General features: G+C 34.9%; 1 protein-coding gene across 4 annotated transcripts in view; it reads left to right on the top strand.

The window, feature by feature from the left end:
• Positions 1 to 18,265, top strand: part of LOC145278208 (small G protein signaling modulator 1-like) — a 359,099-nt gene that overhangs the window by 308,599 nt on the left and 32,235 nt on the right. For all 4 annotated transcript variants that reach the window (XM_080130507.1, XM_080130503.1, XM_080130500.1 and 1 more), the window contains 2 exons: positions 3,732 to 4,485; positions 12,204 to 12,283. In XM_080130507.1, coding sequence (XP_079986633.1) covers positions 3,732 to 4,485; positions 12,204 to 12,283 — 834 coding nt within the window. The remainder of the gene's footprint in view (positions 1 to 3,731; positions 4,486 to 12,203; positions 12,284 to 18,265) is intronic.

The raw sequence follows: 18,265 nt of genomic DNA, 5'->3' as shown, positions 1-18,265 counted from the left end.
GAGACCTGATGTTGTCTGAGATTGAGGATTAACAAATGTTCCGCATCATACCTTTATTGTCATCAAAATTGGTGAAATTGGATTTTTTCGATCATCGATTTTTGATACTTATCAGAGACATTCTGATAGAAAACCTATCTAAGGATCCTCTCAGATACATAAAGTACATTTGTAACACTAAAGAGGGACCACATCAGATCAGTAGGGTCGATGTGACGTTTTTTGTTAAATGTGATAATCAATCCCGGGCGAACACCGGTTACAGAAAAGAAATAATTTTTTTTAGTTAATATTTTTATGTATCAAAATCTTGTTGTTGAGATACCATACGGTCGGGGGATAAAAATAGAAATCGCCTGCTAAACTTCAAAGCGAAAGATTACTTAAAACATTTTTTAACCAAAATACGCCGCGTTTGAACTAAACGAGCCAAACACAAAATATTCCGAATCAGAGCTTTGAAATGTCAGTCGGCTTGGAAATGTGTTGGTTGACAGGTGAAATGTCGGATCGTTTTTGATCTGAGAAACACGCACACACACACACACACAAAACAGATCGGGCCTGATAAAAGAATTCATGATGTCAGCCCAAGGTTCGACATGGATTGTTTTTCAATATGACTTATCTAAAAATGTCTTTTGGCAAATTGTTTTGGGCGCTAAAGGGGAATTCTGACATGTAAAGAATATTTTTTAAAAATCACACGGATGTTTTTACAAAACAAATAAATTCAAAGGGGAAAGAATATCAAACGGATATTTTTAAATAGATGAAAGCTGGTGATCTATTACAAGCTAAACAATAATATTTCCTCTGATTATCAGTTGATAATATGGAAAAAACCATTATAAAAAAGGCGGGGTCAGACAAGTTGGGGAGGAGTCAATTTGATCTTGGAAATTGGGGGCGGAAAAATAATACCTGCCACAGGCCAAATTGACCAATGAGAAGGAATCAGGTGGATTGTTATCAATCAATTTGATTGGTCGAAGACGAACGTAGGCATCGTCATTATTCAAGGGTTTTACTATATAAGATCTGTAAAACTCGATTTAATCAGAGAGAGAGATAGAAGAGTTAGAAGAAGAGAGAAGACAGAGAGAGATCCCTGGAGAGACAGAGATAAGGTCTTGGTAGAGGACTCCAGCCACCCAACTTCTCTCTCCCCCTCGCTGGTCGCCAGAGAGCTCAATTTGCAACTTAATAGAATTCAGAGGACCTAGGAAGAGACCAGCCAGAACACCTTAGTGATAATTACAACGGTCCGCGACTCCGACCGAGTATTTCAACAACAAGAAGCTCATTCACAAATCTAATTGCTTGCTTCCATTTAATCTTCAATTGTATATACGTCTGTAGATAATCATTTATGAATTTCCTAAATACATTATATATCAACCAACCTCCGGAGTTTGTTTGCTGATGTGCTGTTGTTCCATGTAATTTTAATTTTTTTTACTTGCCACTTGTGACCCCGTTCCCGTCAACGAACACCCAGTCAACAGGACGACCAACTAGACGATCAAGAACAGGCCTTGAGGACCATGCAACCGAGAAGAGTCCTCCAACGCCTTGACGAGGACTCGCACCTTGACGGTGACTAGTAGTCATAATTGGGCATCGACCCAGGGTTAAGATCATAACTGGGCCGCGATCAGAGGTTCAAGGTCGTGTAAGGTCACGTTCAAGGTCACACATTTGTGTGAATTTTTTTTTTAAATCAGTCAAGCTGTTTTGGAGTCCGTAGGGAACAAACTCACACACACACTTTTATATATAAGTAGAAGATATATATAAAATTGAGTCAACCAGACTTTCGACTAAACACCTAAATAACTCTCATCCTAAAATATCACAAATTCATTCTGAATAGCCATTTTGTTTTCTTTAGTGTTGTCTCATGTTGTTAAAAAGGCACTCCGTTTTAACTTCTTGCTCAGATAATTTCTCACAGAGAAGACCTTTTTCTTCTCTGCAGCTAATATCAATTACAAATTTTTATGTTAGCAAGAACCTTTGATAATATAGATTTAATAATCTGTATAATATTCTGCTTGTCCTTTCTTAGTTAGTCCATATGATATGCTTTCATTAATTAGATACAGTCAAAACTCATTATTATGCAACCCTAATCATCAAGTAAATATTTTTGTAAAATAATCTGAAAATCAGCCTAAATTGAAGCCAAATTTTGAAAAAGTTCAAATACAATTTTTGAAAGCAAAACTGCTTTAAAAAAAAGGTCAAATTTGCAAAATTTGGCTTTAAAAAGGCTAATCTACCTTGGACAGGAGTATGAGAGTGATCTCCCTTTGACATGACCTTGTTTTCAAATCTCATAATATATGATCATAGCACAATATTACTTTCTGAATATTTATTAGTCCTTATTAATTTATATCATTTGGATCAGTTTTATATTTAAAATACAATAAACATTATTTTTATAAAAATGTTAAACTCATATTTGTTGTGTGATTTTTCTGTAAAAAAAGAAACCTAATTTTTTGCACTATCCAGAAAATTATCAGCTTTATCAAAACATATTCGTTGATTAAACATATTTCTCATTCTGTGGAATTTCCGCGAGTTCTGCTACTATGAAATAATTGCTACGAAATATTTTTATTCAAATAGAAATTGCCATGGAAAGAAATGGGTAAAATCTGGAAACTTTTGAATTTCAATGTAAAAATAGATCACGTCACATCCTCTGTATATCATGTCTTCATGTCTAAACATGACTCAAATATTGTAAGGGAGATAACTTATATTTTAAATTGAAAAATATATATATAAAAGAGTCGCCAACCTGGTAGGCCATAAATTGTCATCTAAGCTTTAGTCTCTGTGCCATCGACGAAATGTTGCATTCCTCTGCCTTTTCTACAATGGTAAATGCTCTGACAAACTACAAGCACTTGTACCCCCTTGACGTAAATACCCTCAACAAACAGCTAAATCCCACCCCTACACAAATGTAAGAAAGCCTTCTACTCTAATGGTTTCTTCCCCAGAACTGCTAGACTTTGGAACTCTCTTCCACGATTCTGCTTTCCCAACTGTACTGACATGCAGAAGTTCAAGTGTAATGTGAACAGATATCTTGCTGCTCGTCTCCCTTCATAATGTCCTTACAACTTATGTCCCTGATAGTATCCCTCTACTTCAAAGTGGCACTGTGCCTTGTTTGGGATGAAAATTGAATATATATATATATATGAAAATGGCATTCATCCTAGGTGGGTTGAACTGACTTCCTCTAAGGAAGGAAATGTTTAGGGAATATCAAGTTCAAAAGCAGCTCCCAGTTGCATATATATCCCTATCAAGGGAGATGACAACGTTATGTTTTTGCAGTTCTTGTAGGGTGGTGTTAACATGTTTCTACATACAGAGCCTGCTATTCCCAAATGGTCACCCATCTGGTGTTGACCAGGTTCATTGTCGCTTAACTTTGGTGATCTAATGAGAACCAGTGTGTCAATGTGATCATGCTGTATTAAATATGCTAAGTATCATATACCTTACAACTAAAATTTTATTTATTTTTCTGTATAGGTGTAAAAATCTGCAAACTAATAATAATAGAAACCCTTTAAAATACTTCAAGGAAATTGAAATATGGGCAATATCAATTGATGTCTTATACTTATTGTTAAAATTATTATTTGATTAATTTATGTTTTATTAATTTTCAAATTTAAATTGACATTTTCTAATTGCAGGTCTGGCCATATTTGTTAGGTCACTATGGATTTAGTGGGAGTGAAGAAGACCGACAATCAGCAGACATTGCTGTTCACACTGCTTATGAGCAGACAATGTCAGAGTGGCTGGCCGTTGAGGCTATTGTCCGACAAAGGGACAAAGAAATAATGGCAGCCAATCTGGCCAAACTGTCCTCAGAAAGCAATGGTCACATTCCCTTGGTTCGCAAAGATTCCAGCCTCAGCAACGATGTCTTCATTTCAACCAGTTTTGATTCTGAAGATTCATCTCACCCTGAAACGCTCCCCGAAGAGAGTTCTACGGCAGGTACGACACCAACTGCTGAGCGCAAATGGAGCAGCCGTGAAATTTACAACTATGCTCCAAAAGCAGACCAAGATACTCAAACCGAAGTTGACAATGCTGAGCATTGTGACAGTGAGGGTAACAATGTTCCTGATAGCAGCCCTGATGATGGTCTTGGTGATTCCATAGCTCGACCCGGATCTCTCCCAGATCATTCCAAGCTGGATTTTGCCGGTGATTCAGAAAGCACCGATGCTTCCAAGCTGACCCAAGATGGCAGCTTGGATTGTGATCGCGGTATAATTGTGACAAAAACGTCTGTTGATAGTGCTGGAGTGGATGACTATCTTAGTGGGGGAGAGTCTGGTGAGGCTCAGCTCCAGAGCCAGGACCTAAATGAAGTTCCCGAAGATGAAGAACTAAATGACAAAAAGAATGACAACATGTCTAATTCTACAGGATCTGGTAAGTAAGGTTTTATCATAAAGATCTTTTTGGAGGTATGAGATTGGTCTAATGGATACTGATACAGACTATAGAATTAGATTAGTTAAATTATGTGTATACTCAAGAAAACTTTATAATATGATGAAGAACAAAGTTCTACCACTTATCACGGATCAGTAATTTTATTGTGTTGTTACGTGTGTAGATTAGCAAATTATACTGAAGTACTTGCATCTTCAGAGTTAGATAAGTATATGACTCTCCAAACTTGTACACTTTAAAGGTCTTCAAGACTGATTTTCAGCAAAGCTCTCTTCCAAAGCATCCATTTGTTGATAGTTGTCACATAAATTACAATCACCTTTAAAGAATAGAGGGATTTTTGTTCATGGTTTACTCTTGTAGATCTGCTGTCTTTTGTCTATGCCCCTGAATATTGACAGGCTAAGCTTAAGAATTTTGAGCTTCATCATGTATGGATGGTTATTCATTTCTATCAGGTTGAAGTATGGTTCTTTTCATTCCTAGGCTTTACCTTCTCTTTTTGAGAAAGGGTTCATTTATTGCTGATCAGCTGAATATCAATAATAAGCTTAAAGAATAGAGGGTGTCTTGTTTAAGGTTTACTCCTCTAGATCTACCGTCCTCTGTCTATGCCCATAAATATTAACAGGTTAACCTTGTAAAAGCAAATTTTTTTCTCTCTGCGCCAAAACCAACAGTCTTGACCATTTAAAAAATTGACTGTGGTATGCTGCTGGTCCTGTGCAGTTCTAGGAGGTCTACCTCCCAGGCTTTGCCTTCTTTCTGAGAAAATATTAGTTTATTGCTAATCGCCTCAGGTGCGCCTGCTGAGGAATGCCACTGAGACTACCCAACCATTTTTTTGCAGACCAGAATGCTTCTTGTCTGGAGTGCTTGGTTCTTGAATCTCTTTTTCAGACCCTTGTATCACATCTTCCCATCGTGTGAGGGAAATAAATTTAAAAAAAAAACACTATGGAAAGGCTGTATTTTGTACATCACATTAATGCTGGTATGCCAATCAAGGATGCCATGAATAGGCCATCTCTAAGTAGGGTGTTGGACAGTGAGATGTCTGTTCACATTACACTTAAATTTCTGCATATTAGTACCAATTGGGAAGCCAGATACAGGGAGAGAATTCCAAAGTCTATCAGTTTGAGGAAAGAAACTTTCAGAGTAGCAGGTTCTCTGGCATTGGGACATCTCTACAGAGAAAGCATGTGAATTTGCTGCTTGTCGGATTAGCGGGTGGTATATATGCTGAAAGAGCACTAGTGCAATGTGTTGTTCACTGCACATTCCATTAACATACTTGCCAAACTAACACAGGGATGTAATATCGCAGCGATGGGACTGGAGCTTGGTTGACAGTGCAGGACCTATATTAGCTTGGACTCTTTTTAGGATCCTGTCCAAAAGACTAGTGGTTGATGCACCGACCCAGATGTGGGAACAATATTCTATGTAGTTTTATAGAGATATCAGATACTATTAGGTGTGAGTATTTTTCTAGCACAATAGATTGAACCCACTTCCTTTGCAGCAGCCTTGGCAATGTTTTCTATGTATTTGTTCCAATCCATGTTGTCTGTGAATGTTAGGGGTGAGTAGTTTGAATCATGAACTTTCAGCTAGTGTTATTTTTTTTTTTTTTTAATTCCATTTTCACCCCAAACAAGGCACAGTGCCACTTTGCTGTAGGGGCTAATATTGAGGCCATAAGTTGCAGGGATACTATGTAAGAAGTTGAACAGCAAGATGTCTGTTCACATTGCACTTGAACTTCTGCATGTCAGTACAGTTGGGGAAGTAGGAACTTGGAAGGGAGTTCCAAAATCTAGCAACTCTGGGGAAGAAACTATTAGAGTAGAAGGTTTTCTTACATCTAGGGATCTCTACTGTGTAGGGGTGAGATTTTGGTGCTTGTTGGGTTTGTCGGAGGGTATTTACATCAAGAAAGTACAAGTGCTTGTAGTTTGTCGGAGCCACCATTAAAATACTTGTAGAACAGGAAGAGGGATGCAACATTTCGTTGATGGGACAGAGGCTGAAGCTTAGATGACAGTTCAAGACCTATCAGGTTGGTGACTCTTTGAACCCTGTCCAGGAGTGAGAGACTAGTAGTATATGCACCAGCCCAAATGTGACAACAGTACTCCATGTATGGGTGAATGGTGGCCTTGTAGAGGTAAACAGCAATCAGTGGCTAGAAAGGTTCTATGTGATTGTTGAAACAAAGGAGTTTTGTCTTTGTAGCATGTAATGTTATCATTCATTTACATCTCCATTCCACCTTATGATTTTCTAAGGTTTTAAACATTGCTTTAAATATATACACATTCATTTTTCTCTCATGTCTAGTATAGTGTGGTGTCATCAACAAATATACCCAGACAGTTTCATCAGGGAGGTAATTTATGAATATCAGAAACAATAAAGGTCTAAGGATCACCCCCTGGAGCACACCTGTATCAATGTCCTATTGTTTGGATGTATGGCTATCAAGGACAATCTGGACGTTTCTCTTGTCGAAGGCGGCTCCGATTATATTCAGTATTTGTCCAGTAATACTGTACAATTAAATTTTCACAAGAAAACCTTCAGGTTATACCTTACCCCAAGGGCTACTGCCCTAATTTCTCTCGCCTGCCCAGTGCATAGTATATGCATTTACATCTGTGTTTTTTTTTTTAAATTTCAACTAGAAATAGCTTTGGACTTGTTTTTAGTTTAATATAATTATGATTAAATTTCAGGCTGGACATTTTTTTTTAGTAATTGGGCATAACACAGTAGCTTAACTTTCGAACACGTTGCTAGAGAGTGCTCGCATAGATCAATTGAGGTATGGAAGCACAAAATGGAAACAATACCTCCGCTTTTCTCCAAAATTGCTTACTTATTTTTTATTACTTATTTTTTTATCGCATATTTTTTTTTAAATAACTATGTTTATTTAAGTTAATATGTTATATATTTTGGTAAACTTTTTTTCTTTTATTTTTTACATAGGCATCACCACTTATCAAGGTCAAGAGGCCACTCGAGGATAAGCGTTAAAGAGTGTACAGTAGACATTGGACAATATAGTAACCGTTAGTAATGGAGATTCGGTAATTTATTAACTTATATGGAACGGCTCATCAAAAACTTGTTTACGTTAGACTTGAAGAAAACCATATTGTAGTCAGCTGGAAAGCAGAAAAACGGAAGACATTTCCATAGGTGTGCAGTTCTAAAAAAAAAGCTTTGTTCATGGAATCTACGCTTAGGTTTATGCACAGATAAAGAGTGGGGGAAACTAGTGATAGTGCTTTCTGCTAGACGGGTGTTTCTTGTGAAAGTTTGGCGAGGGGGACCATAGAATGGAGCTCAGCCGAGTACCTGCCATGAAAATAACGATAAAGCAGAGACAAACTTGCAACATCTCTTCTGTGAGAAAGAGGTTGCAGCAAAGAAAAAAGGACATCCCCCACAAGGCTACAAAGTCTATTTTGAACTCTATCAAGGCAGGATAAGTCCATTCTAACAGCTCCTGCCCAGATGTGGCAACAGTACTCCATCCTTGGACGTACTTGGCTCTTGTATAGATTAGAGAATTGCATAAGCAGTGAGATATCTACTGGATCGATAGAAGGATCCCACCATCTTTCCAGCAGCCTTGGCAACGGATTTAATGTATGTGTTCCATTTAAGATCAGGTGTAAAGGTCAAGCCCAGAAGCTTGTCAAAACATGAGGCCTCCCCAAGATGAGAGCCATTCATTTCAATTGATGCCAGATCAGAACGTTGATGATGTAAAGATAAAAGCTTGGTTTTAGATGCATTAAAAGTAACAATCCACCTCTTTCCCCATTGTACCACTTGCTCGAGAAGAGAGAATCAGATAGAACTTGGTCGTTTACAGTCTTAGATGTACTACCATAGATAGTAGTGTCATCAGCATAGATGTCTACGAATGATGTAAGGATGTGATTTGGAAGATCATTAATATAGATCATTATATAGCCCAGGATGGACACCTGAGGGATTCCAGCATTAATACTAAGAGCTTCTGATTTCTGCCCATCAACCACTACTCTTATGAACTTATCAGAGAGAAATGATTTAATAATTGAGAAGACATTTCCAGCTATACCGTAGCTGGAGATCTTGTGAAGTAAACCTTTATGCCATACTCTATCAAAGGCCTTTGATATGTCAAGAGCAATTGCCCTAGAAAGGTAGCCTAGAGACATTCACTAATTCTATGAGATATAACTGTAAGCACATCTGCTGTAGATCTAGCAGAACGGAAACCATATTGCATATCACTAAGAACATTATTTTTGCTAAAATGGTTGATTACTCCTCTATTTAACACAGATTCCAGCAACTTACTCATGACGCACAGGAGACTTATTGGCCTGTACTGTGAGGGATATGAGCGATCCCTGAATTCTTAAATACGGGGCATACTGATGAGATTTTCCAGGGTGACGGGAAGCAATTCTCCTTAAGACAACGTTTAAACAGTTTTGTAAGGATGGGCGCAAGTTCTGGTTGAAGTCTTTTGAGTACTATAATTGGAATACCGTCAGGGCCGGTTGCTTTACTGGAATCAAGGTTTTTGATTAGCTTGGCAACATCACGTACAGATATTTGTATATCACATAGCATGTTTTCTGATACAGGAGGAAATACTGGAGGTTGGCAGCCTTGGTCGCAAAGGTTAGAATTAGCTGCAAAGTTCTTGGCAAAGAGTTTGGCTTTGTTTGATGCGGACGAGATTACCTCAGGTTCATTTATGAGAGTTGGGATAGAGCACACGCTTCTGTTCAGGATTCTATTTGCTATTTGCCAAAACTGGTGGGAACCAAGCCGCTGCTCAGCTACTTTGGACTTGACAGACTGAGCATACAACTCCCTTGCATTCTTTATTACATTTTTACAGTGGTTGCTGGCAGTTCTGAAAGCGGCTTTAGTTTTCATACATCTATTACATTGGAAGTAATGGAAAAAGTGATTTCTATGTGCAGTGGCAGCAGCACATTCCATAGAGAACCACAGCTGGCTGTTGGGTTTTTGCTGGAATTTTTTTGAGGGTATGAAACGGTCTATACCTACAATTAGCCATTCTGTCAGGTCTGATACTATAGAGGACACATCCTTTTTAAACATGGAACACAGAGGTAGATCTGATATAAATGTGTGGAAGCTATCCCAGTCAGCCATAGAGTATCGATATACTGTACGATGGAGAGGTACATCTGGGGACTTATTATATTTCATTTTATCTTAACTGATACAACTGAGTGGTCGGAAGATCCAAGTGGAGACAGAACAGAATCTGAACACAGTTCAGGGCAATTTGTGAGAAAGAGGTCGAGGAGACTTGCATACTGGCCATCAGTATCGGGAACACGGGCGGGTTCATGAACAATCTGAGTGAGGTTATAAGAAATGGAGACATGACAGAACCTCCCCTCATCATCGGTCTTGTTTGAGTGAGTTAACCATTCCACATTGTGAACATTGAAGTCTCCGCAGACATGAATATTAGCTGAAGGATAAGCAGATAGGGTGTGGTCAATTTTCTCAGATATGCTTTTAAAGATAGTAACTCTGCTGTTGTGGGGGCAATAGAGAGAAAATATAAATGCAGTAGTTTGAGCAAGTGCAACCCGGAAGCACATATAGGGTAAGTTAGGATCTTCTCTGGAGATGTCCTTATCACATGGAAAGCCATCTTTTATATAGGCACACATTCCATGCCCATGGCGATCTTGGGGGTCAGATTTGGAAGTTAAATTAGAGTATCCTTTAATTACGAACTCATATAGGGAAGTGGTCTGTCTAATGCCAGTTTCACTTAGAAATAATATGTCTGGTTTAGTCTCTTGTAATTGGGTTTCAACCTCTGGAAGGTTAGAACGTAGACCCCTGATGTTAGAGAAGGAGACCTGTGGGGGTCTATGTTAGAAGTTGGAGATCCGGGTTTAATCGTGTATTTTTTATTGAGACTTTTCATGATGGTGTTTTGGGATTTGTGGACTAGGTCGACAGACATGCCTGAAGCAGGGCAGAAAGGGAAAGAGAGAAATAGAAAATAAGAATTTTTTTTTTTTTTTTTTGTAGCACATGAAAAGGTAAAGGCATAACAATTACCCACTTATATGGCATTGAGAGGCCCCACCAGAAGCTACTGCATGGTCCAGAATCCATTCACCAAATGGCAATACAGCAGCCCCACCTGCTGATAGGACAGCCTCCTTAGTAGTTAATCCAAGGTTCGGGTCCCTAACTATTAGGCGGATAACGTCAGCCCAGATAAAATGTTTACCTCCAGCACCCTAGTGACACGGCTATAAGGATAGACATAGAAACAGAAAATTTCCGACATCCTTGGCGGCTGTTCACGCAAAATACTACCAACCTAGAAAACAGCTTTTTCTTCTCCTTTTGTCAGAAAGATCACTCATTAAAAATGAGTACTGTTTAGATATTTAGCAAAATATATTTATTTATAGAAATATAAAAAAAAAACAATGAATGTGTCGCATTGTTTTTCAGCTTAAAAAAGTTTTTTTTTTTAAATGTTTGTATCAATTATCTAGATATTTTGAAAATATATTCATTTATAAAAATGCGAAATATTGTTTTGAATTCTAATAAGATTGTTCATACAACTGTTAAACTATTTTTCTCTTGTGCATTCACCATTTTGTAACAGTTAAAACTGTAAAAAAAAAATGATGTGTTCATTGTTTTTTTTTATGTTTTTGTAAATAGATATATTTTTAATATATCTAAATAGTTTGCCCAAAATAAATAAATAAAAATTGAAAAAAAATTTGTATTAAAAACAATATTTCGTGGCACATTCATTGTTTTTTCATTTTTCTGTTAATAAATATATTTTAAAACATAAATATATTAACACAAAATATCTTAATATTTTGCCCAAATATATAAGTAAGCAATTTTGAAGAAAAGCGGAGGTATTGTTTCCATTTTGTGCTTTCCTACCTCAATTGAGCTTTGCAAATGCCCTTTACTGATGTGTTTGAAAGTTAAGCTATCGTGTTATGCTCAATTACCTTTGTTTTGTTTTTTTATATAATTATTTTCTGGTCTGCATGAAGTTGTTCTCATTGGTTAAAACTATTTATTAGACTTGCAAGATTGCATATTTACCCCCGACACTGAGAGCAGCAAGGCTTAGTCACCTACAAAGTCAGGGGAAAATTTGGTCCGGATCACACAAAGTAGTTGTGATTGAACACTAAAGCAACATTGTTTTTCTTACTCAATAAATTTGCGGTTCTGTGCCTGACACATCATTGCTTGTTACAGGTAAAAACAAGGATCCTGATCATGACTCGTCCTATTGTCTATTGTCACAGGTAGCCTGCCCAGGAATTTGAATTCCAGGCAGCATGTTATGCTGCCACTACCAGTACATTATAATAATAAAGGGTTGGAAGGAGGCGGGTGATGTTGCTACTGTTTTGGATACCTGCAAAAACTATCTTATATTATTAATTTATTTTTTAAAGTTTGATAATTTTCAATTAATCTAACATAACATTTAGAAAAGAAGTTTTAGTTTTGATATTCCATAACTGAAAGATTTATTTGGTTGATTATTTTTTATTAGAAATATTTCAAGATTTAAAATTTTAACAAAAAAAAAATGTCCATAATTGTCTTTAATATTTCTTTTATAGAAAATGCTCGTCATTTATCTGCATCAAAGGAAAGTCTCATTTCTCCTGCCTCTCCAGCCTCAAATGGAGGCATTTACTCTGTAAGTATTTCAATAGAGTTGAATAATTGTTTAAGAAATATAAAAATGGATGTATTCTCTTACCAGTGGCGACTTGTAACTACGTTTTGAGGAATACGGCTCTAGAAAATTCAGAAATTAAAACTTTGACTTCTTTTAATCTTTTTCTCTTTTATTACTCAACAACTGGTCAAATGTTGATTTTCTTCTTCTTCTTTTTTTCACTTTCACTTAAAATATTTGTTTGTAAACCAAAACAAAGAAGATTTTAATAAAGTTAAATATTAATATTTTAAAACCATTAAATAAAAGTAAAAAAAAAAAAAATGAAACATGATTTCAACAGAAGGTTTTTAAAAAATCTCAATATTTCTTTATTCAACACAAATCAGTTGTGATCAAAATTATAAAATTAATTGTAAAATTACTATGCATACCGTAATTTTATGTAATACACGTTTCTTATTACATCTGTTTAGAGTCTTTATTTTTTAATATAGGGGAAATTCTGGACAAAAAACAAACGTGACTAGAATTCCTTCTTGTTCAACCATGCTATGACAATCGACAAGAGATTTGTAGCATCTAGTGGGTATTTATCAGAGAAGCCAACAAATGAAAAAAAGTTAAAAAATTCAAATATATAAGAAATAAATGTTACCAAATGTAAGATAAATTACTCTTCTATCTACCTGGATAAGTTTTGTGTGTTTTAACATATTTTGAAGCTTTTATTTGATTAAAACAAGAACTAGGATCTAGTTCGTAAATTAAACTGATAACAACATGGCCGATCCTGTCTCAAAAGTCTAAAAATAAACAAGATTCTAACAGAAATACACCCAAAACGTTTCACCATTACACTTATTGGGTGCATTTCTATCAGTACTTTGTGCATTTTTAGACTTTTGAGACATTATTGACTCTCCGAATATGTCATGTTTAGGGTTGGCCATGTTGCTATCGGATCAACTTATGAACTCGACACTAGTTCTTTTTTAAACCAAATAAAATTTTCAGAATATGTTAAAACAGACAGAAGATAGAAGAGCAACTTATTTTGCCTTTTGTAACATTTATTTGTTATTTATTTGAAATTTTTTTTTATCCTTTTTTTTTATTTGTTAACTTCTCTGCTAAGTCCCCCATCTGACCTCAATGGAAATTCTTGGGAAACAATTTGTAAAAGGCAATAAAATAAAGTTGGGTAGAGACAAGATCAGACAGATATGTGCACTACATTTCCAATACCTGATGTATTACTACACAAGTTTGGACGTGCTTGTGTTAGCTAACCAAACCACATACTAATAACTATGTAAGCAATTATATGTTAATACGAAAAGGAACAAATCTCGATTATTCTTCTCTGTACAGTTATTTACATGTTGCATGCATCAGAATTATTATTAAAATGTATATAAAAAGTCTGTTTATAGTTAAATTTGATTGATTGACATATCTGGCAGATTATAAATATTATTAAAAAGAAGAAAAAATATTTAAAAAAATTTTTATGGGCTTATGTTATTTATCTTTTAATATTTTCTTTTCCTTTTTTAATATTTGTGTAAATTAATAAATCTTGATCTTGTCTTTTGTTTTTTTCAAATATATTGAATAATGACTATTTTTGTCATTAATTATCTGATGATTATCTCTATACATGAACATTGGCTTTTATTTCATAGTTTGAACATCAAGTTCAAGCATAAAATTCTTGAATTTCTTTCTGCATTTGAATAAGAAAAAGTATTTTTTCAATTTAATTTATTCAATTATAATAAAAATGAATTGTTTCATGCATTCTAATAGTGATTCTTATCATATTGAACATTGTTTAATACAGTTTTATTATAGCACACGATATCATTTACTGTCAAATTAACATGCTGCTCCCCCTCCACCTATCTTTCATCACCTTCAAACATGTAACTATTTTGTTCTGAATGTTTAGTTACCTCCCTTGGAGCTTGTATCTAACATGATCCAACAATATTGTCTTTTTTTTTTTATTTAAAGCCGACAGCTTCAGTTTTAAGAGGCTCAGTTTTCTGCTTCTTCCTATTTCCTCAAGTACATTTCTTATATTTAAATGAGAAATTGGAAAACTTGAAAGTGTCAGAAATAATAATAAAATCATTTTATTTACTTTTATTGTTGTAAGTTCGATATATTTCGCTATAAATAGCTTTATCATCGGAATAAGATGTACATTTCTCTTCTCCGAGGCATTACATCCTCCTGAACACCAAAATGAAGAAAAAAAAATTCGTACCGGACTTCGTACCCTGATGAAGCTATTTATAGCGAAATATATCAGATTTACAACAACAATAAAAGTAAATGATTTTATCATTATTTCTAACAATTTCAAGTTTTCAAATTTCTAATTTAAATTTTATTCAAAAATAAGTGTCTTCTAAAGTGTGTGACCATATTTTTACTTTATATCTTATATGCTTGCTACTCTATTTGGACGTTACCTTGCAGTTGTTTCTTATAATCTTTGTCTTATTGTTCTGCTTTTTTTAAACAGTCAGTATCAGTATCATAAGTTTGTCCTGGCTCTTTTGTATCTTGTGTTATTGCAATGATCATGATCAACTTGATTCTTCTTTATCATTAGGTGACATGGTGTCATTTATTCACTCATATCTATAACCAGTTTTCTTTCTCTCTCTGTTAGAGATTCAAAAAATGTCCTTTTATTATTATCTCAAAATGGTTGCTTATTTAGTAATATTTAAAAAAAAAATAAATAAAATAAAAACAACATAAAACCATTTTTACCGCATTATGTTTGCATCATCAATCTTTACTTTTACTGACATTTATTTTTTAATGCTAATACGCAGTAAAAATAAATAAGCTTCTGGGTCTGACCTTCATTCTTAACCTAAAATGGAAGACCTACATCAAATCTTTTACCAGGGTCACCAAGAAAAATGGTTGCATCATTTTACCACTCTGGAAGGTATCTTACTCCCAACACAAGTGCTTGTCTGAGCTTAAATCTATGATCTCCATCTGTCAAACTTTCATCGCAAAATATACTCATCTATCTACAACCACTATCAACAATTTTCCCCACTCTCTATCTGTACCTAAATCTAAATGCAAATTCCATGAATACAGCTTCTTTCCTAGAACTACTTGCATGTGTTTTGATAGCCTGCTTTCCAGCTGACTACAATATGGTCATATTCAAGTCCAATGTAAACAAGTTCTTATTGAGACATTCCTTTAAATAATCAAATTCTACCCAATTCCCACCACTAACGATTACTACACTGTTGTCCCAACATACACTCATTAACCCTTATCCTTGAGTGGCTTTTGGGTCCTGTTAAGTGGTAAACATTTTTTTTTAATTGCTTTAAACTATTAAGATAGTTTCACATTTTTTAAATAATTTTTCCCAATTAACTCAGTTGCTATAACGTCAGGTTTGGTTTTGATTCCCGATCATGATATCCACTTTATTTGTTGGAAATTTGTTGTTGACTATAAATGCATTATTCTCCATTTCTAATGAGACAAATTCAGCAATGTAATGATTGGGTTAAAAAAAATTGTAACAGATAAATCTCTATTTATGTAGAAGATACTAACAGGGAGACCCGACGTTGCCCGGGATTGAATGATGATCAACAAATGGTTCACTCTCCCATATTTTTATGATGATCAGAATCAGTGAAATCACCCATTTTTCAATTAAATCGATTGATTGCCTGCTCTAATTGGGAACTCATCGCAGTGCACTGGGAGGAAGCTTCATTTGCCTCCTTGCAGTAACTTAGTTCACATTGCACTGTAGAGAACCTATTGTTGATTTTATGCAATTATTTTTTTATATATAATGGCTTTAAGTTTAAAATGCAACAATCAAGTTTTATGCTTCAGTTGTACTCTAAACAGAAACATTTATTTTGAATGTGCCCCTGTCATAGTAAAGAACCTACTGTTGATTTTATATGCCTGGCCTTATTGCTTTTACAGTGATAATGGTTTGAAATTAAAAAGTCAAGTGGGTTGTATTTTTCACTTCAAACAAATTCGATTATGTAAGGTTGTTAGATAATTTGGACTTTGTTCTTGTGAGCTCACTTTTTCATCTGGACAAGGATGTGAATATTAGAGTGAATTACACAAATTTTTTTGAATTTTTATCGGAAAGGTGTAAAGGATCTGATCAAAATTATAAACGATAACACAGAAATTGGTTGATAAATAAGAACAATGAAAGTAAAACCACATGATAAACACTGAAACAAAAATGTTTGCTTAAATTCATCCTTCTCCGTCATATGTCAAAATTCTTGATGCTCTTTTACCTGCCTTTCACCCATTCCCAATGTTTCTACTGCTTTCACTTGTGGTCAAACTTAGTGTGTCCCTGTGTGGTGCCCTTGCTGGTTTGTTACCCACATCCTCTGGTGGCTGTCTTGTACTGCTCCAGTGAAATAAAAATATTGATATGCTGTCTCAGCCAAGCCAACCATATTTTCATCTCTATTGTCCAGGCTGTCAAACACAAGACGTTAAGGACCAAAGTAAGTACAACTGCTATAAATTGTACCAGTGAGGGTCACAATAAAATCTGTCTTCTTTCTATTGTAGTTTCTTATTAAAAAAATTAAAAATCATTCTTTCATTTTATATTTGAACAACAAAAATAAAAGTTTGACTCCTCTTTTATGCCCAAGTTTCAGTGTGTTTTAATTTATAACTGCAATGTGGCAATTTCTTTCAATGAATATCATTATTTTTGTTGTTTTTGTCTGTCATTTAGAAATTCATTTTACAGTTGTTATACTTAAATGTTGAATCCCTTGAGATGATTATTTGGATTGCCTATATTAATCACTGATATGATTAAAAAAAAAAAAAGATAAAAATAGTTGATATCAGTCAAGAGAAACTGGAAGGTTTCCTTTTCTAAGTTGAGAGGGGGCTACTTCTTACTAACAGTCAATAATTAAGCTAATATCCAATCCCTTTAAAAAAAAAGTTAATAAATTGCTGTTGGGTGGAAATTGAACCCAGGTCATAATGATTAAAACATTTTTGTTCTAATCACTCAGCCATTCATGAAAAAAATGAAAAAAAAAAAAAAATTTTTTCATTAATGGGCTACCACTTATCAAGTCCCGTGGGGTGGGGATACTAGCGAATATGGGTGAATTACAGTGAATGATGAACGCCACCATGAGAGAATTTAAATTTTTAGTTGGAATGGGTAGAAGATTACTTAAGCGGAATTGATCATCTAATAGGACAGCTCAACAAATATTTTTTTTACATTAGACTTAAAGACGACTGTGTTATAGTCAGTTGGTAAACAGCCTCGTGGTACTTTTTTCACATGAGATGTTCTAGTAAAGAAGTTCTGTTTGGCTTTTAGTACAGAACTTTCAAATAATATTCATTAATACTTTGATCGCATGGAATTATTTGCTCCATTACATTGGGAGCTGTTTTAGCTCATGCACAATAATTGGAACTGGCTCCCCTAACACTTTCTGCTTATAAAATAAATCATCTTCATCTCTAACAACACAAACAAAACAAAAGCAACCATTTCTCAGCATTTCATATTTGTCTTTATATAGACCATTTTAAAACATGAGGTTTCTTAAATTTATGAGTTGCAAATTTTCAAAATCCTCATAGAGATAAGGACAGAAAATGTCTGTCACTTTCTGTAGTAGAAAAAGAAGGTTAATCTTTTCAGTCTCCTCACTCCTAAATATTATAAAGTACATGCTAGTATTCAAAAAGAAAAAGTGGGAGAGAGAGGGAGGAGGAAGAGGAGTGGAGAAAGACGATAGAGACAAGTAGAGAAAACTATAGAGAGAAGTTTTAAAAGAAAGAGGTTACACACCTTTTTTTTTTTTTTTTTTTTTACTCTGTTTTTTTTTTTTTTTGTTTATGCTTCCGGGCAATGCTGGGTAGCCATGCTAAAACATAATAAATGCAGCTTCTATGTGAACATATCAA

Source organism: Euprymna scolopes, chromosome 1 (assembly GCF_053919585.1).
Source record: "Euprymna scolopes isolate OS-2025 chromosome 1, ASM5391958v1, whole genome shotgun sequence".
In the NCBI taxonomy this organism is placed as follows: Eukaryota; Metazoa; Mollusca; class Cephalopoda; order Sepiida; family Sepiolidae; genus Euprymna; species Euprymna scolopes.
This window is presented reverse-complemented; position numbering and strand designations above follow the sequence as displayed.